At 39.4% G+C, this 19,722-nt stretch overlaps 2 protein-coding genes across 5 annotated transcripts; one reads left to right on the top strand and one right to left on the bottom strand.

Annotated features, from left to right (window-relative positions):
• Positions 1-5,680: 5,680 nt before the first annotated feature.
• On the top strand, positions 5,681-12,860 carry stmn4l (stathmin-like 4, like). Of its 4 annotated transcripts, none has more exons than XM_026925987.3 (7): positions 5,681-5,792; positions 7,715-7,760; positions 7,987-8,085; positions 9,084-9,289; positions 9,594-9,785; positions 10,708-10,725; positions 12,363-12,860. In XM_026925987.3, the coding sequence occupies exons 2-7, from the start codon at positions 7,748-7,750 to the stop codon at positions 12,369-12,371; spliced, it is 537 nt and encodes a 178-aa protein (XP_026781788.1). In that variant the 5' UTR covers positions 5,681-5,792; positions 7,715-7,747; the 3' UTR covers positions 12,372-12,860. The 4 variants fall into 4 exon arrangements, 1 of the variants encoding a protein (XP_026781788.1); XR_004578918.2 differs by having other exon boundaries at positions 5,682-5,792; positions 10,708-11,975; XR_004578917.2 differs by having other exon boundaries at positions 5,682-5,792; positions 10,708-12,068.
• Positions 12,861-15,032: 2,172 nt separating this feature from the next.
• On the bottom strand, positions 15,033-17,942 carry il17a/f1 (interleukin 17a/f1). Its single transcript, XM_026926871.3, has 3 exons — positions 17,861-17,942; positions 17,025-17,245; positions 15,033-15,490 (listed from the first exon to the last, which is right to left on the bottom strand). The coding sequence occupies exons 1-3, from the start codon at positions 17,885-17,887 to the stop codon at positions 15,253-15,255; spliced, it is 486 nt and encodes a 161-aa protein (XP_026782672.1). The 5' UTR covers positions 17,888-17,942; the 3' UTR covers positions 15,033-15,252.
• Positions 17,943-19,722: the final 1,780 nt, after the last annotated feature.

The following is a 19,722-nucleotide window of genomic DNA, read 5'->3' as shown; positions in this document are numbered from 1 at the left end:
ATGGTGTGTGAAGGTTGGAGTGGAAGAACTCGAGTGTCCTGCACAGAGCCCTGACCTCAACCCCACTGAACACCTTTGGGATGAACTGGAACACCGACTGAACCCCAGACCTCCTCGACATCCCAACATCAGCGCCTGACCTCACTAATGCTCTTGTAGCTGAATGAACACAAATCCCCACAGCCACACTCCAACATCTAGTGGAAAGCTTCCCAGAAGAGTGGAGCTCATTATAACAGCAAACACACGGGGAATAAATCTGGAATGAGATGTTCAACATGCACATATGTGATGATCAGGGGTGCACATACTTTTATAGTGTAACTAGTGGACACATTTTGCACTCGACAGTCACACCCTGATCTGTATAGGAGAAGGGGGCGGAGCCAGCAGAGAGCGCTGAGGTTTAGGTTTTGCTGAAGTGTGTGAACGCTGCTACAGTACGTGTCAGATGTAAACCTGGACATTTTGGGGTTTCATGTTGCTCCAGTGGTGCAGGTTCCCAGTCGTGCTCCTCCTCTGTCCTGCTCCTACACACTCACTTCACCTTAGAGCAGAATCAGGTGCGTTAGAGCAGAAAGCCACTAAAATGTGCATGTTGTGGTTTAATGGTTCAGTGGCGTGAGAAACCGTTCAGTCATTTTACCTTTTTCATTCACTGGAAACCAGTAGCCTTCAATCTGAGACGTTTCTGACCTACACAAAATTGGGCACTACTTACTAATTAGTACTACATTTAAACAATTGCTGCCCTCTGATGTCATCAGCGTGCGCCTCTGACTCCTCCCACTTCTTGTTCAGCCATGTTTAGATTTCAGACAGGAAGTCTTTATTAAAACTTACAGGACAAAGTTGCATCAAACCTTTGAGGTTTATTTTAATTAAATTCTCCAGCACTGCTTTATAAAAGGTTTATTCAGTGCTTATGAATGTGTTATAAAGGCTCTATGTAGAGTCTCCTAAATAATGCCAAAATAATAATACCCAATAATACCCAAAATTCAATCTGTCATCCGCAAGAAGTTCCTACTCGATTTTTTTTCTGATCCGAAAGCGTTTCAGTGTTTAAAACTCAAACAGACGAAGAACACGACTAAACAGAGTTGTGTGTGTTTACGTAATAAACACTATCAGTGTCAACACTATTCATGTGGAAATTCTACACACTGTAATTTTATCTCCTTCAGTCGTCCATCATTCCTGTTGAAGTGAGTCTCAGCGTTTTCCACGTGCACAGGTTTCTGTAATCGCAGTGTGTGTGGTTCTGTAGAACATCATTACACACTCTGAGTCACGGTTCTGCAGTACAGGAGCCATGGAGTGACGTCGCGATGGATTAATGCTGTTATAATGAGTAATAATGCTGGAAAGGGCTTGATGATGTGAAGCTCTGAGGAAAAAGATCAACACTAAAACCGAACTCGAGTCTGAAATCACAAAATAATACTTTATTGCAGTAATAAAAACATTATGAAAATATTGTATTTTGTTATTTTTATATCTAGAGGTGAGAGATGATTGGTGTTGGTGTGATGGAGATGTTCTGCTGATGTTCTGCTGATGTTCTGCTGATGTTCTCGGAGGTTTTGCTGCAGAATCTGTCTCTCACTCAGCGCTGCTTTGTTTTTACAGAAAGGTAGCGATGTGAGATGTTTCAGGTATGCAGGAGATACTGCATCACTCTGTAGAGGGAACACACACACACACACACACACACACACACACACGGTGTGGATGCAGCTGATTGGCCGATGATGACATCACTGCTCTGTCTCTAGTGATGAGGCTTTCCTCTCAGGCAGCTTGTTTTTGTCCTCTCTCTCTCTCTGTCTCTCTCTGTCTCTCTCTCTCTGTCTCTCTCTGTCTCTCTCTCTCTGTCTCTCTCTCTCTGTCTCTCTCTGTGTCTCTCTCTCTCTCTCTGTCTGTGTGTCTCTCCGACCCTGAGGTTATGGTTCTCTCTCTGTAGAACCCTTCACGGTTCTCTTCATCTGTCATTCCTTCAACCTTCTTTAACCTCTCTCTCTCTCTCTTTCTCTCTCTCTCTCTCTCTCTCTCTCAGACATCATCTGGATGACATCATGCACTGAGTGTGTGCAGAATAGCAGATGAGGTGTGTGTGTGTGTGTGTGTGTGTGTGTGTGCGCTCACCCCTCCTCCCCCTCCTCTGGTAAACATGTCCACTACAGGGAATGCTACACAGGGAACATTACGTTCTCCGAGTTCACTCCAGTAGAATGCTGTGTGCTGTGAGCGTTCTACAGCGAGAGAGAGAGAGAGAGAGAGAGAGAGAGAGAACCGCGTTCGGTTCCGTCACGTTCCAGAAACGTGTGTAAAGTTAAAAGTGTTTGTATTCGGTGGATGAGAAGCGACTCGGGTAGTGTTTAGTGTTTAATGACGTGAGTCTGACAGAACACCGGTGAAGGATGAGTGTTTAAACACTCGATAATAAACCCGAGAACTCACCTGGAACCGTACAGCGTTATCATCTCACACACACACACACACACACACACACACACACACACACACACACACACAGCAAAATCATCACGAAAAAACTCTAAGCGCTTAAATAAAACCAGTTTATACAGTTTACTGATCTGCTAATAAACAGATTTTTTTTTTAAAAATGAAATGTGTGATATTAATAATAAAATCATATTATATATAAATGACAAGACAGTTAATCAGTTAAAACACTTAAATTAGTTAAAATAATTTTTAAAAATAGCAATATTAACATTTAAAAATTCAAATAATATTTTAAAAATAGATTTAACATCCTAGTGCAGTAGAGTAGAGTATAGGATGTAATAGTAGTATATTAGTATACTGAACCAAATGCAAAAATAAATAGTTTTTAAACATGGTATAAATAAATAAATAAATATTTTAAAATGTAAATCACAGTGTAGATCAGAATATGAGAGCTAAAACAAGAAAGCTGAAAGAATTTAAAATAAAAATGAAAATTAAAAAAAATTTGAAAAATGCATCAGAAAAATGTATATTGTGGTGGAAGTAAAAATAGCCAGAGCATACATAAATAAATAAACAAACAAACAAACAAACAAATAAATAAATAAAAATGATTGTGTATAAAAATAAAACTGTTAAAATAAGACAACGAGGTAAAAAAAAAAAAAAGAAAGAAAAATAAAAAAATAATATTTTACAATATATTTAATAATCATAGAGAAAATGCAAACTGAATAAAATGCAAAGAGAAAATAATCCGAGGAGAAACTCAGCATCATCTGTATAAAAGGAAAAGCTAAAAGTGTGTGTGTGATATGACTGAATGTAAAAATAGTTTATCAGCAGTTTGTGTGTGTGGTGTGTGTAGTGTGTGTGTGTGTGTGTAGTGTGTGTGTGTGTGTGTGTGTGTGCGTGTGTGTGTGTGTGTGTGTAGTGTGTGTGTGTGTGTGTGTGTGTGTAGTGTGTGTGTGTGTGACAGATGGCTGTGTGTGAGACTGTTCTCACTGTGAGGATCTGCTGCTGCTCTAGTCTGTTGCTGTCACACACTCCTCACACACATGATGACACACACTTTATAATCTCCGCCTCATTATTTATAGAGCTGACATTTCGGATCGGCGCTCAGCCGGACAGAACCGGTTCCACACCAGAACCTTTCAGAAATCTCACAATGAATCACAGAGGATCAGAGCCATGAGTCTGAAGAGCACAAACTTTCTCCACTCGCTTTAACCACCTCTGCTTTATTACACGTCTACACAGGTGCATTATGGGTATTCTGCTTGCTCCAGAGCAGGGTTCTCTGCTCCGGTTCTGGAGCCTCACTGTGCTGCACGCTTTCAGGTTCTTCATCTCCAAACACGCCTGGTTCTGCGTACAGAGAGCCGGATCATGAGCTCCAGAACTGCGTCAGGTGTGCAGGTGTGCAGCACAGAGAACCTCCAGAACCTGCTCCACACTCTGAAGGGTTCTGCAGGTGTAGACTGTTTCCCTCTCAGAAGGAGTTACACCTAGACCCACTTCGTGGAACTGAGAACTCATAATTATCCAATGAAACCTTACGGAACCCTTGAAATACCTTTTTTGCTAACATTATAGGAAGAAAATATTCCCTTTATATACCCTTAAGAGTTCAGTTTGTCCTCCTAGAGGAACGTTTAAAGGTTCTATGTGGAATCTGCATCAAGTAGAACCCTTTTAGGAGGTTATGCATCCGTAATCAGCCAATGAACCCTTAAAGAACCAAACATGACCAAGTACCAGACAGCTAGATGTCGAGCTCCTGGCAGGTTTAAGGTTCTAAGATGAAAATAATGAGCAAAGCACACTTACCCAGTTCTGTAAGGGTTCTTTGGATAATTAAGGGTTCTTAGCTTCCAGAAAGGTTCTACTTAGAACCCTTTGTGATTCTGTAGGTTTGCAGCACTGGCTGATCACAGTGCATTGTGGGATTAGTGAATATTCTTCACTAATTATTAATTAACATCCTAAAGTAGAACCTTGTCTGGTGGGGAAACGCTCCGCGCAGAACCAGAAGCGTTTTCTTACAGAGACACAGAGAAGAACCGGTGCTAGATTGAACCTGTGTGTGTAGTGAAATGTCTCGTTTCTAGTTTAAAGCCTGAGTCAGATGACTTTCATTCAGTGGTGACTCATTAAACACGGCCGATCTGTCATCAGCGTTACTGAAAAAGAGCCACTTTTATAATGTTCTCCTGCAGAACTCACAGAACAATGTTCTCAGACATGCAGATTTATAAAAGCTGTAAGTGTCGGTTTCTTATTTTGTGTTCTAGATTTATTTAGTCGGATTTTATCAGCAGAATTAAAACATTTTAACCTCCTGCAGAAATCAGCAGAAACCTTTCGAGCAATCTCTCCTCTTAGGGAAAAACCTCAGCTCTAGAACCCTTAAGGGTTCTTCAGGAGGACTGTTTCTGTGTAGAACCCTAGAAGAGAGAGTTTCACTATCAGAAAGTTTCCAAACTAGAACCCTTTTAGAAAGCTAAGAAGCCTTAAGGATGCCAAGAACCTACTGAAGAACCTTTTTCTAAAAGTGTATCTTAGACAGAGCACTTCATCCTTCATACACGCTGCTGGAGCAGGGTTCTCCACCGCGTCTCATCTTTACAGTTCTAGCTTTACAACAGAATCTGACTTTCTACAGAAATAAAAAAAGAAATATTTACTTTAAAAATAAAATATTTTATCATGCAAACATCAGGAGAGTGTAGATGTATATAAAGATGTATATAAAGATGTAGATAAAGATGTAGATAAAGTTCTAAGCGGATGTGTAGATGTTTAGCGGAACCGTTAAAGGATCTGCTGTAGAACCTTACACCTGGGTTTTCCTCTTGCAGGGGATTCCAGATAGATCCCGTTTAGGAAGCCTGTAACGTCAGGTGTTTTGTTCAGAACACGCCCATTCTGTCTAAGTGGAAAGATAATAACCTGATGAAATATTTTAATTAATGATGCTGTAAAATGATTAGAAGAAATAAATCTCCGCATCTCTGAAATGTTCTTAAAAAATAAAACTAAAGATGATGAACATTATTTCCTGCAGCGCTTTCAGCACACATTGATATGTAAATCTTTGCAGCTCCTCTAACAAAGAGTTAACCACCCCCCTGTCCCCTCGCTCCATCCTCTCAGCCAATCAGAGCGCTGCATTCCTCTCAGCCAATCAGAGCGCAGGGAGGTGATGTAATGCTTTAAAGAGCAGAAGTGGTGCTGATGCTGCGCAGTCAAACAGCAGCAGAGAGACGGGACAAAACACACAGACACACACATCACACCGAGGAGCGGAGGTAAGATCTCAGCTTTCCATCAGCACACACACACACACTCACACACACACACACACACAGTCTTAAACTCTTACACACACTCTCACACACTCTCACCTGCACGTTCTGCTCGTTCATCTGCTCTGCACAGATTATAGACAAAGAGTGCAGAAGTGATGTCATGCTGCTTTAATGTTCTTCAGTAAATTCTCCAATAACGCTATAATCGTGCATGTGAAGTGTGTAAGTGCATGCATTATTCAATCATAAGCAAATTAAGCTTATAAATATGCGTGTGTTTCTGAAGCTAGGGAGAGTTGTGCATGTGAGATGACATCATCGGAGGATGACATCATCACATGGTTTGAGTTAGAAGTGCAGAGTGGAAGAGATTAAACACATTTTTTTTATTTGCGGCATGTTTTCATCTGCAGCCTGTTAAATTAAATCTATATGAACATTTATAAAACATATATAAATCTATATAAATCTTTGCATTTGCATATTAATATGAATCTGTAAGAATCAGTCTGTATCACAGTGAATCAGTATGAATCATTTTATATTGTTAGGAATCTTTATGAATCCGTGCAAATTACTAAATTTTTAAATGTCATTATGAATCATTCCAAACTGCTATGAATCATTATGAATCATTTAGGATCGTTTAAGTGAATCATTATGAATCATTTGGAATCATTTCTAAGAATCATAATGAGTCATTTGGAATCATTACAGTGCATTAAAATGTGCAACAAGATTATTTTTACATAAAATATGTGTGTGAGTGTGTGTGTGTGTGCGTGTGTGTGTGCATGCATGTAGCGTAGTAGCTGTTGTGTGTCTCCACACACACACACACACACACACACACACACATTAGAATGAATCTGGTAAAAGAAATTCTGCAGAAAAATTAAAATATTTTGTACAAAATTGTTTATTAAAATAAGTTGTATTATTATATTATTATTGTACATGAGTGATATTATATAACTACACATATAAATTCTTTTGTAGTATATATAAAGTGTATATATAAAGTGTAGTGTAGTGTATATACTGTATATAGTAACACATAAGAGGCAAACAGCACACGTCCAATTCCTGCATGTGTTTATGTGAAAACTGTGCATTAGATGCAAAATTAGATTTTATATTAGATACTAAATGCAAAAATGCGTTTGTATAAATAATGAATGTGAGATTTATTAGATTTATTAATGATAACATGCACATTTTGGCAAACAGAAAAGTTTGATGCATGAATTGGCCTACGCGTTAAAATCAGCACGCGGCATTCGTGCAGACTAAATGTGTGTGTGTGTGTGTGTGTGTGTTTGTGGTGGGATTGTGAATGTGGAGGCACAGGGGAGAGAGAGAGAGAGAGAAAAGAGCACAGTGAGTGAGTCAACACGTGTGGGAAGAAGAGACAGATAGAAAGAGAAAAGAGAAAAGACAGAACACTCTGCATGAGAAAAGAATGAAACTGATGCAGTGAATAAAAGTAAACGCAGGAACACAACAACATGCAGGAGATTTTATCTGCTGCTGTTTAAGATTCACGCTTATTAATACGACATTAAGGCAGCATTAGCATTCTGTACAGCAGTGAGGTTATTTTTGCTCGCTAGCTTCTAAACGTAGCTAATATTATTTAGAGAAAATGAACTTAGTTTTCCTCGATAAGAATTTGTCTGTAGCTGCAATAAGAATGTTCATTTTTAATCCATTAGAGGTTTCACGTGTGTGACGTGTTTCACACTTTACTTCCTGTTTGCTGGGGTGTGTGGTTTAACGATGATTTCTTTTACATTTTAGGAATATAAATCATATTTATAAATACAACAGACACACATCAATGAGGAGTGATGACATCATCACATCATCTCAATGCCTGATGACATCATCACATCGTTTTGTTTTTTAATATTTCCTCACAGGTTCAGTGCAGACTCACCCTCAGAGACAGAACAATGACTCTCGCAGGTACGTGTGTGTGTGTGTGTGTGTGTGTGTGAGAGAGAGAGAATGTGTGTGTTTGTGTGTGTGTATGTGTGTGTGTGTATGTGAGAGAGAGAGAGAGAGAGAGTGAGAATGTGTGTGTTTGTGTGTGTGCATGCATACATGCTTTACAAGAGGACATAAAGGGTTAAACGTGTACCTGTATATGTGTGTGTGTGTGTGTGTGTGTGTGTGTGTGTTTTTCCTGCAGCCTACAGAGAGAAGATGAAGGAGCTCCCCCTGGTGGCCTACTTCTGCTCTTGCATCCTTCCAGAGCCTAAAGAGAAAACCACCAAAAAAACTCACCAAGGTACACACACACACACACACACACACACATATATACACACACACACACATTCTCACTCTCTCTCTCTCTCTCTCTCTCTCTCTCACACACACACACATTCTCTCTCTCTCTCTCTCTCTCTCTCACACACACACATTTACATCTATTACTTTGTTCTGTCTCAGACAGAGGGATGTCAATGCAGCGTTCTCATTAGAATATTCGAATATTAGGCCACGCCCATTATGACAGTTAGGGAGTTCAGCTGCTTTTATTAGACTTCAGGTTAAAACTACAATGAATTCAGAAATGAATTCATTCTTATTCATAAGCTGATCATAAGCTTATAAGTTCCTGGTTACACAGTTAACACCTTGTGACTCTGTAGTACACAGTTATAGAGGGAATGATTTATAATCGCACTCTCCGGCGTCACACAGATGAGGATGGTTCCCTTCTGAGTCTGGTTCCTCTCAAGGTTCCTTCCTCATATCATCTCAGGGAGTTTTTTCCTCACCACCATCACCTCTGACTCGCTCATTAGCGATAAATTTGTAAACTTAAAATTTATATCCTGAATTTATTTATTTCTGTAAAGCCGCTTTGTGACGATGTCCATTGTTAAATGCGCTATACAACTGAATTGAACTGAATAATTAGAATAAACATTATTTTTGCAGTTAAACAGACATTTTTAAACTGACTTCGTTTATGGTTTATCACGCATCGGTTCTGTACATCAATCATTTCTCCTTCCATAAACAAGCGTAAACATGATTTCAGCGGGCATTTCACATGTTCAACTCTGAGCACAAAACATCAACATTATGTTAATCTATGGGATTTGACCTATTTGTGAAAGTCCTTGGACCCCCCACATCGCTTCTTGTGGCTACATACATATACAAAACTTCTTCATCTTCTTCTTCTTATTGTTATTACTGTTATTATTATTGTTGTTATTACTGTTATTGTTGTTGTTGTTGTTAAGGGGTGATGTGTGTGGTGTTTCTGTGCAGGCGTGGTGGATCTGAACCTGTGCCTTATCAGGGACATGGAGGTGATCGAGCTGAACAAGCGTTCCTCAGGTCAGGCCTTCGAGGTCATCCTGAGGCCGCCGTCGTTCGACGGTCAGAGAGAGTTTAATCCCACCATCCCGCCCCGCAGAGACCCCTCGCTGGAGGAGATCCAGAAAAAGCTGGACGCTGCGGAGGAGAGGAGGAAGGTGAGACATCATCGTTACTCACTGTTACACCACGGCGTTGCTGAATTCTGGATTCTGATTGGTCAGGAAGTGTTGATTAATTTTCTACAGCAGCTGCAGCTGCACTACTGTCAGAGCTTCTGTTATAGAAAATATATAGAACACCTTCTGACCAATCACAATCTAACAGTTAGGAGTGTTAGCACCTGAATGAAGTGTATGATGTCACAGTGAAACCGTTAGCAATAATTAGCTATAATTAGCAATAATTAGCTAATTATCTGCCCTAACCCTGGCTTTATAACGTTGCTTCTGTGTGTTTCAGGGTCAGGAGGCCGAACTTCTGAAACATTTGGCTGAAAAGCGAGAGCACGAGCGTGAAGTGGCTCAGAAAGCCGTGGAGGAACACAACAACTTCATCAAAATGGCCAAAGAGAAGCTGGAGCAGAGGATGGAGATCAACAAGGAGAACAGAGAAGCTCACATCGCTGCCATGCTCGAGCGCCTGCAGGAGAAGGTGAGGCACCAACGCTAACGTCCACAAACACTAACATACGCTAACGTCCACAAACACTAACATACGCTAACGTCCACAAGCTCTAACATACGCTAACGTCCACAAGCTCTAACATACGCTAACGTCCACAAACACTAACATACGCTAACGTCCACAAACTCCAACATACGCTAACGTCCACAAACTCTAACATACGCTAACGTCCACAAGCTCTAACATACGCTAACGTCCACAAACTCTAACATACGCTAACGTCCACAAGCTCTAACATACGCTAACGTCCACAAACTCCAACATACGCTAACGTCCACAAACTCTAACATACGCTAACGTCCACAAACTCCAACATACGCTAGCGTCAACAAGCTCTAACATACGCTAACGTCCACAAACTCTAACATACGCTAACGTCCACAAACTCTAACATACGCTAACGTCCACAAACTCTAACATACGCTAACGTCCACAAACACTAACATACGCTAACGTCCACAAACTCTAACATACGCTAACGTCCGCAAACTCTAACATACGCTAACGTCCGCAAACTCTAACATACGCTAACGTCCACAAGCTCTAACATGCGCTAACGTCAACAAACTCTAACAAACACAAACGATAACTTCCGTGACTGCTCAGTGCTGCATCAGTTAGCATTTACATCTTGTTAAAGTTTAAGCAGATTCACATTTACATGAGCTAGCATTTTAAATCTTGCTAAATTATTTAGAGTTAGCATCTCAGTCATGCTAAACTGACTTAGCATTTCAGAATGCACTTAGCATTCGAACTCCAGATCATGTAGATTAGTGTCACTGCTAGTAATGCTATTGTAGGCACTCTGTGTGTGTGTGTGTGTGTGTGTGTGTGTGTGACGTGATATTTAACAGGTTTTTGTTGTTGTTGTTGTTTTGTGTTGCAGGAGAAACACGCTGAGGAGGTGAGGAAAACGAAAGCGCAGATGGAGGTGGACTGGCAGTAGAACGGGAAACGCTGCTCTGTCCGTCTCATTGTCGTGTCGTTTAGATGTCACGTGGGGGGGAAACCCGGAATTGTGTGATTTGGATTTAATTTCCGAGCTTCAGCGTGAGATTTGCGCAAAAGAGTGTTAGAGAAAGAAGAACATTCATTAGGACTTTGCATGTTTTTAAGCTCACACGCTGCGTCTGCTCTCAATTCGCCTGCTGTCCGTCCTGATTAGTGTCTGAGATTAGGATTATCGTGTCTCTGAATCAGTTTAATTATTTTATAGAGTGCACGTTTCCATGCCAACAGAGCAAATCTTTTCCTACGTAAAGCAGGAGACGCTTTCCTCGCTCGTGCTCGTGCTCGTGTTCTCGCTCCTGCGTTGAGATTTCACCAGATTTTGGGAATTGCTTTAGGACCCACAATATTCCCTACTCGTGAAGGAAAACAGATCAAATTCAAAAGAAAATCTCTTGAAGTTAAACTTATATTCTGTCTGTAGTAAGTCGTGACTTCGTGCTCATCGTTATCTGGGAACGCTTTCTAGTCCACATCATTCTTCTTCCACTGTTTATCACTCAGACACTCGGGCCTTTACAGCTGGTCTCACAAACCTCGACTGCTCTCAAAGAACACGACCAAGAACCAGCTACATGCGCAGAAACAGGAAGTCTGATGGACGTGACATGCGACCAATCACAGAATCTTTTCCTGCAGCGTGTCAGTAAACAAGAGAGATCGGATTCACTGTCTGATGATCGACAAACTAAACAACGCTGCGTCTCAATCCGTCCTGATCAACAGCCGAGATTAGGATCATCGGGTCCCGGATCGTAGGCTGCTGAAACGAGTTTCCCGAAGATTCCCGGATACTCAACTGATTCCTGGAGATTTTCCAAGTAAATCTTACCGACAATATTACCCACGATTCCTTGCGCGAGGGAGGAGGAGGAGTTTGGTGACGGTTTGCTTCTCCGAATCCGAGGACGTGTTTTAGAGAGGTGTAAATGAAACGTGGAAAATAAATCAAGGGAATGTTAAATGAAATGATGAAAGAAGAAAAAAAATGAAATGATGAAGAAAAGCTGAAATGCGGCGAGGAGGTTGTTTACGGTGACGGCGTGTGTAACCAGGCAACAACGTTCTCTTCTCTTCCGTTACATCGTTACGTGTTAGTGAGAACGTCCCAGTACTCGCATACGACTCTTTACTACACACTCAAAAGTACGCACTTTTCCTTCACTAATACTGTAGTGCGTAGTAGAAGTAGGCGAATTGAGACGCAGAGACGGGGTTGTGATGTGTTTTTGTGATGATGTAAGAACGTAAACTTGTAGTTTGTGTAGTTGCAGTTGGTGTGTATTAGCTTTGTCAGTTTTATTGTGTAAAATTAAATAACGGCTCGATATCAGAGGAAGTGAATCATGTGAAGCGTGGTTTGTTTTAATGCTTGCATGACCTGATAAAGTGTGTAAAACTCCGTTTCCATGTGTGTGCGTGTGTTTTTTATGTGTGTGCGTGTGTTTTTTATGTGTGTGTGTGTGTGTGTGTGTGTGTGTGCTTTGCGTGGTCCTGCTCCTAACCTCGGTGTCTCTGGCCTTTATGTTCCAGGTGCCTTGAGGTCTTCTGAACATTTTGGGATCCCGCTCACCAAAGGACTGAATGCGATAAAGCCATGAGCTTTATTAGCTTTTTTTGGGGAAAAACAAACAAACGAAAACAAGCGAAAATCACAGAAGGTTGTGATGTTGTTACTATGGTTACGATGGCTTTTGTGCGGCCGTTTTTTTGCGAGACGAGAAACAGAGTGACTGGTTTTTCAGCAGAGTCGGAGACAGGAGCAGCGCTAATTTAATACGAGGAGCCAACTGTGCCAAAACTGAGTGTGTGTGTGTGTGTGTGTGAGGTGTGTGAGGTGTCTGAGGTGTGTTTTTGGACTTTCTTGTGCCTGTTTTGTTAAAGCGAGACCTCGAACCCTCTTGTTTGCTGTGAATATGTTCCAACGCCTCCATGATCAGCTGGTTTCTGATTTGGCTGTTCGATTTTGCTGTACAGAAATTGTAATATATTTTCGATGCGAAGGGCATTAAAGATCTGCTGTGTGCTACGGCTTTAGTTTTTTTTTCATTCACTCAGCCTTAACACTGTAATGGCGCTCTCACACTCATGACGGATCACGTCTTACACAGAAGCGTGCGTTCACACCAGCGAGCCATAACCGTGACACACGAGCGTAACGTACGTCTTCAACACACAGCTGCGACTTCAGCGACGTTTAAACCTAAAGTCTGTGCAGATTAGATTTAACACCATACTGCGACAAATCCAGGCGATCGTCTTAACTGTGAGGTTTCTTCAGTTCCCCGCTCACAGCTTTAGTTTCTACCTGCAATTATTTCATAAGAAAAACTTAGAAGCGTGCTTTCATCTTCTCCTGTCATACTCGAGCTCTTATTAAACGTACACAGAGACGTTAGGAAGAAAAATAAAGCTTGGAAAGAAGCAGCAGAAATCATTTGTGTCCCTGGTGAGCGTATGAAGCTAGGACTGTTAGCTCGCTTTGCTAATCTAATCTGAGAACACGGCATGAGCCAGTACAAAGCTGAGCGTGTAAATACACGTAAATAAAAAACTTTCTAAACAAATATAGCGTGTGTAACTCGTACACTGGGTGGTAGAGTAGACTTTTTAGAATTTATTACTGTTTCTGAACAGGCCACGCCCACGAGAGCCAAACTCCAAGCGACTCGGGCGATTAGTCGCTCGCTGGTGTGAACGCAGCGTTAACTGGGTTCATATAGGAATGATCTGATCTAGAGACTGGACTGTAAATTGCGTCTCATCACAGAGATCAGAGAAAAAAAATCAGGATTCAAATTCACTTATAGATTCAGACTTTACAGTAAAAAGAAAAGATGTTTTTGCTTTTTGTTGAAGTGATAAACTAATTATGTTGAATATGTTAAAGGGATAAACTAAAACAAAGAAAACCTTCTGAACATTTTATAATTCAGTCCACCGATCAGCAGGAGTGTGTGCATCAGCAGCTCATCCCTGCTGGAAAATATCTTCATATACATATACATATATATCACATATTATATATCATATATATCATATACATCTATAAAGCACCACATATCTGTCTGTTTATCTCAGAAATGAGGAAAGAGAAATCTTCAGAGGTTCATGGAGGTTAAGACAAACACACTGAGGAGTAAAATAATAATAATTTATGATCATTTCATTTAAAGAGCACTTTTCATTTTGTTCAAAATCTCAGTGCTTAAAATCTAAAAGTTCAGACAGCAACAATCAGGAATCGCTAATAAATGAACTCTGTGAGAACTGAAAAGTTTATTTAGCTTTAGATAAAAGTACAAAGAGCTGAGAAGAAGGTTGTGCTAATGATTTGTGGAGATGACGGAAGCGTGGTGTTCCCGTGGCTGCGTGTGATTAACAGTAATCCTGATCAGCTGAGGGAAGCGTGTGAGACGGGATAAACTGCTTCAGGAGATCAGTGGGATGCGTCAGAGCTCTAAACCTCACGAGCAGGACGCTGTGTTTGGGTCAGAACCGTAATGTAGGAGTGCAGTGAGCTCTGAGCTTCTGTAAATAAACAACAACAACAACAACAACAACATCTCCAGCTTATAAAGTTATGAAGTTTCTCAGGATCATGTGGCGTTTTTCTGAGATGATGATGAAGTTATAGAGATGTTTCTTACCTGTGAGTCAGATGAGAAACCAGCATCTAGAGCTACACCAACATTCAACAATCTGACTTTAGGAGAACGAAGTTTGAATCCATTAAGACTTTTATGTCTTTTTCACGAGATGATGAGTTTAATCGTGTGTCATCAGTGTAGACGTGAACGCCGACGTCACGTCCATCATCATGGGCTGGAGATAAGAGGAGAATAATATCAGGCCTACAGCAGAACCTTGAGGAACCGGCCGTTCAGAGTGTTGAGGGATCTGCAGCTTTTACAGCTGAGTAGCGATTAGATTAATCTAATCTACGAACCCACTTTATTTCATTACAAACTCATCTGAAGTGTATATTTACTCATACGCAGTGCATTATGGGTAAAACACAGCATATGGACATTCCAACATCAGGTAACCACCAAGCCCTGTTGTTCTTCAGATATGTGTGTGTGTGTGTGTGTGTTCTTGAAACGCTGCTGCTACAACCAGTTAAACATTTACTTGTGTAAAGAAAGAAAGAAAGAAAGAGAAATACATCACTATTTTTTTTTTCAATAAATTAATTTATTTCACTTTCCATCCTCAGACATGTCTTCAGTGAATAAATAACAGACCTAACACACATTCTGGAAAAATCTGCATGAGCTTCTTATTAAACTAATAAATAAAATCAAATCTCATAAAAGGTACGCAGGTGATACATAATAAATAATAATAATAATAATAATAGTAATAGTAATAATAATAGAGTCAATAGTAAAAATCCAGGGGAACTGCGGCGTGTTCTGCGTCAGATCTGCTCGACGTACGGCCGGACGCAGGTGCAGCCCACCGAGATGGTTTTATATTCCAGTCTGAAGAAGTAGTTCTTGTCGTCTCCGCGGACTCTCTGCAGGACCGGAATCTGCCGGAAAATCCGTCTGGACTCCAACTCCAGGGTCTCGACGCCGTTCCAGTTTAAGCAGCCGGTCAGGAGACAGCGAGCCTCGTGCAGCTGAGACGGAATCCGATTCGAATCGGTCGTGGAGCTGCAAAAAGACCAGCAAATAAATAAATCAACCAAATGAATAACAGGTCTCGGATAATGCGCACAAGTGTCAACAGTGCGACAATTTATTATTTAAATATATAAATGTCTCGCTTTACGTTTAGAATAAAATATACAGTTATAAATATAAACGAGAAGGAACTCGTTAGAAAGAAATCTGACTCTTTGTTGTGCGTTTTCTTTCAAATTTAAAAAAAAATGCAATCGAAATCACGCAAACGCATCACATCACGTCCTTCATACGACATTAAAACTATTCATTTTATTCACTTTACGCATTTAATGTCAGAATGTTTTACTTTATTCACCAGCTTTACTTTATATTTAATATACAGTGCATGCTTTTCCTGTCTGTGCAGTTAGCGGTTAGCGGTTAGCAGTTAGCGGTTAGCGGTTAGCAGTTAGCAGTTAGTGTTTTGAATGAAACACTTTTGAGTTCTGTAACAGTCTGTCTCTGTTAAATAAAATAATAAATAAATCAATAAATATAACTAGCTAATATAATGTGATCTTGTTGGCTAGAATGTTAGCATTTTAGCATGTTAGCGTGTTAGCATGTTAGCATTTTAACTTGTTAAATGTACCGTAAAGTTATTTTTTTTTAGAAAGCATGATGATAATAACATAAAGTGTGCTGTTTGTTACGTCTTTTTATTTTACACACTCACACAGCTGACGTAATGTGACCTTGCTAACTATTTTATTTTTAGAAAGATAAAAATATGGTAACTGTGTCCTTCACCGTGACGAGTTTAATTCGCTTTAAAAGGTAGAAATTGTGAAATGTTTATAATAAATGTAGCTGACTAGCGTATGGTGACCTGAGAGGTAGCGGTGCAGCGGCGTAGCTATGAGGTGGGTTTCGGTTACAGATGTTGATTCATGCATAGTTAACATCACACACACACACACACACACACACACACACACACACACACACACACACACAGCTAATTATCCTTTTTATGAACATTATTATTAGCACATTTACGGCACAAAAATGTGGTAAAAGGTGAAGTTTTGCGCAGTAATTACGCTACAGCGATGTTCATTAACGCTCAGAGACGTCATCACACTTACGTGTTTTACGTGTTTTAACATTTTTAAACGAACTCATCCTGCAGTTTGTTCAATCACAGTTAACTAGCTAATTAAATATTTTACCTGATTATTGGGTCTGATTTAACAGTAACGTTAAAATGTACTAACTTTTTGCTCATTTTATAGTTTTATAGTAAACACTGTTAACATTGGGTTGTTTTTTTTGACAAACTTTACAATGATTAACAATAACAATGATTAAAGTTTAAAGCTACAATATTTTTTTCCGGAAGGCACCGTGTGTAAACCGATACAGAATGTACACGTTTAAAATCTTTTACAAGCACTGCCATTAGAGCTCATTTTACACTTAATAACATGAGTGTGTAGAGTGTGTGTGTGTGTGTGTAGAGTGTGTGTGTGTGTAGAGTGTGTGTGTGTGTGTGTGTGTGTGTGTGAGTGTGTGTATTTACATGTATTCCCAGGGTGAGATGGAGTCGTTGTGGATTGGCCGGATGGACATTGACGCCGGTTTGATTTCCTGTTCCAGGTTACTGATGATGTAGTATTTCGGAGAATCTTCTCCATGAGAGTTTGCGGGTTTGTGATGAGCTCCAGCTTTTCCCTGAAGCTTCTGAGGAGCAGCCTGAGCAACCATCATCATCATCATCATCATCATCGCCACACACGGCAGCTGTAGAGACACAAAAATCCCCATCATCCACTGCACCGCTTTAATTTCTGCATCAGGAGTACCATAATGATAATAATAATAATAATAATAATAATAATAATAATGACATGAGCAGAAAAGATATATATTTTACTTTGGATCGTTCTTAACCAGGTTCTCTCAAAATATTACAAAAAAAACCACGTAATGTTCTAGATTTAACAATTTCTCCAAAAAGTGTAAGAAATGCACAAAACCCGAGAGTTAAAATGAATTTTAAATTCTATCATTTATGTGAATTGTGTGTTGATAATCGTCGCTGAGCTCTGGTTCCTCTCCGGTTCCTCTCCGGTTCCTCTCTGGTTGCTCTCCGAGAGCTCTGGACTGCTGAGGATTTCAGCTGTTAAAAGTTCTAGATGGAGCACTTTCTCCTTTTTCAGTGAGATTTTAACATCACGGTTTAATAGCGTTTCTTTTAAAAAGGTTTTTATTGCACAGAAAAAGCAGTTCCATCTTTAAAGGTTCTCTTTAAAGAACAAACTGAAGAAGTTGTATTTTCTATGCAATAAAGAGCAAAGTGAGATTTGAATAAATAATTAAGAGCCTTCATTCTCTCTACTTTTAAAAAGAACTCACCGTTAAGAGTGTGATTTTTAAAGCCATGTTTTCCGCCCTGTTGTTCGGCTTCTCTCCGCTGCTCGTGGTTCTGTCTGGTACCTGCTGCACGGACGGCTCTGAGATTTATAGCAGATGCAGAGTGTGTGGGGGTGTATTTCCTCTGACGAACGCTGCTTACTTGATGTATGAAAATAAGGCAACTCAGAGCATCTGTCGTCATAGCGATGAGTCTGCAGATTCAAACCTTTAACCCTGATGAACTCTTCAGCTCAAAATCAGACGCTTAACTTTTTTAAAAAGTTTTTTTTCTATAAAGTGGAATGATAAAAAAGAAGTGTTTACTTTCAGGTTCCTTTAACAAACATGATCTTCTGCTTTAGGAAACAAACAAGTCTGCATAAATTAGCATGAATTAAATTAAATAATAATCAGAGGAGGTCAGTGGTTATAAAGATTTATTTATAAATTACAACTTAACATCAATTAATCACGTTAACACACACAAATGAATCAGCATGTTAGTTCATATCGGTTTATTTTATTCTTATTAATGGAGTAAACATTGATTAAAGGATTAAAGGAGATTATTACAGCCAATATTTGATTCATAATGTTAAAAAATGCCTTTTACTGTTACTGTTAAATACTTTATCCTGCTTTACACAGTTCTGCACTCTGATTGGTCGTCAGGTGTTGATTAATTCTCTATAACAGCAGCTCTGACCGTAGCACAGGTTTATATTAATGCGCTCGCTCTGATACAGTATCGTTTCTATAGCAACAGCTCATTCACAGGGACGCGTACAGCGACGCTCCACTGATAATAAACAGATTAATATAATCATTCATATGGTGAAGTTTTCCTAAAGTAAGGAGATGTTTATGTAACACTGATGGAAGGAGTCTCCAGTGTCAGCGCTTTGTAACAATCAGAGGTGAAGCTGTAACTTTACATTTTCCAGCATCTTCAGGACAGAGGAGTTTACGCTTCTTTGCCGTTTCTCTGTAACATGACAAGCTTTTTATCTTGAAGAGAGAGAATAAAGAGAAACTGCTGAGGGAACGTTTCTAGCTGCTATAACGTAAGTGACAACAGGAACTAAGTTGTTTTTTTAAAATATAACTATAAACAGATAAAAAGTATAACATGTTGTTCTTTAATAAATTAAAAAATTGGTAAATTGTTGTGGTGTAAGAGGAGTAAAACACTTGGGGACGTGCTGTTAGAGGAAAATAATCAACTGCTGGATGTAACAGTAACTCTGCTTCAACACACACACACACACACACACACACGCGCAGTGTGTTATGTTAATGTACAGTAATATAAAGTGGTTTGTAAATGTATTACTAATTATAAATGACGTAATTAAAGCCGTAGTCAGTGATATAATCTGTTGAATCTAATCTGATTACTTTCGGGTTTCGTCTAATCTAGAACGCGTGTGAAAACTCAGTTGTGGTCAATTTTCTCATTATAAAGTTTCACAGATGTGTTTTATTAAGAACTTTTGTTAAGAACTTGCTTCATATCCTCATTTTATACATTTTAAACTTTTTAAAATTTATACTTTTAAAAAGTTTTTTTTTAACAATGTTCCTAAAACTGGGTTTGATTATGAGCTTTTAACTTTAGGAGACAAAATGAAAATGAATTTTAGGATGTGGGAAGATTCATATAAAGTATGTTACATAAACATAGCAACATAAACAGGAAAAATTGGAAACGTGTGGAAAATTGGAAAAACATAATAATAAAGAAGTTTATTATTAATAATTAGACTCTTGCTATTTATTTGTTTGTTTGATCTATTTTCATGTTAATTTCACACTTGAAGCTGATGCATGTATAGAAACACACAATGAAAACTATTTTGAAA

Source organism: Pangasianodon hypophthalmus, chromosome 10 (assembly GCF_027358585.1).
Source record: "Pangasianodon hypophthalmus isolate fPanHyp1 chromosome 10, fPanHyp1.pri, whole genome shotgun sequence".
In the NCBI taxonomy this organism is placed as follows: domain Eukaryota; kingdom Metazoa; phylum Chordata; class Actinopteri; order Siluriformes; family Pangasiidae; genus Pangasianodon; species Pangasianodon hypophthalmus.
This window is presented reverse-complemented; position numbering and strand designations above follow the sequence as displayed.

Bases quoted from the DNA above. Each gene is read 5' to 3' on its own strand.
- il17a/f1 (XM_026926871.3), bottom strand. From the start codon at position 17,887: ATGGCTTTAAAAATCACACTCTTAACG. The intron at 17,246-17,860 runs GTGAGTTCTTTT...GTGTCTCTACAG, and splicing joins TAAAAATCACACTCTTAACG to CTGCCGTGTGTGGCGATGAT. The intron at 15,491-17,024 runs GTAAATACACAC...GTCTTTTTGCAG, and splicing joins ATCTCACCCTGGGAATACAT to CTCCACGACCGATTCGAATC.
- stmn4l (XM_026925987.3), top strand. The intron at 8,086-9,083 runs GTACACACACAC...GTTTCTGTGCAG, and splicing joins CACCAAAAAAACTCACCAAG to GCGTGGTGGATCTGAACCTG. The intron at 9,290-9,593 runs GTGAGACATCAT...TGTGTGTTTCAG, and splicing joins CTGCGGAGGAGAGGAGGAAG to GGTCAGGAGGCCGAACTTCT.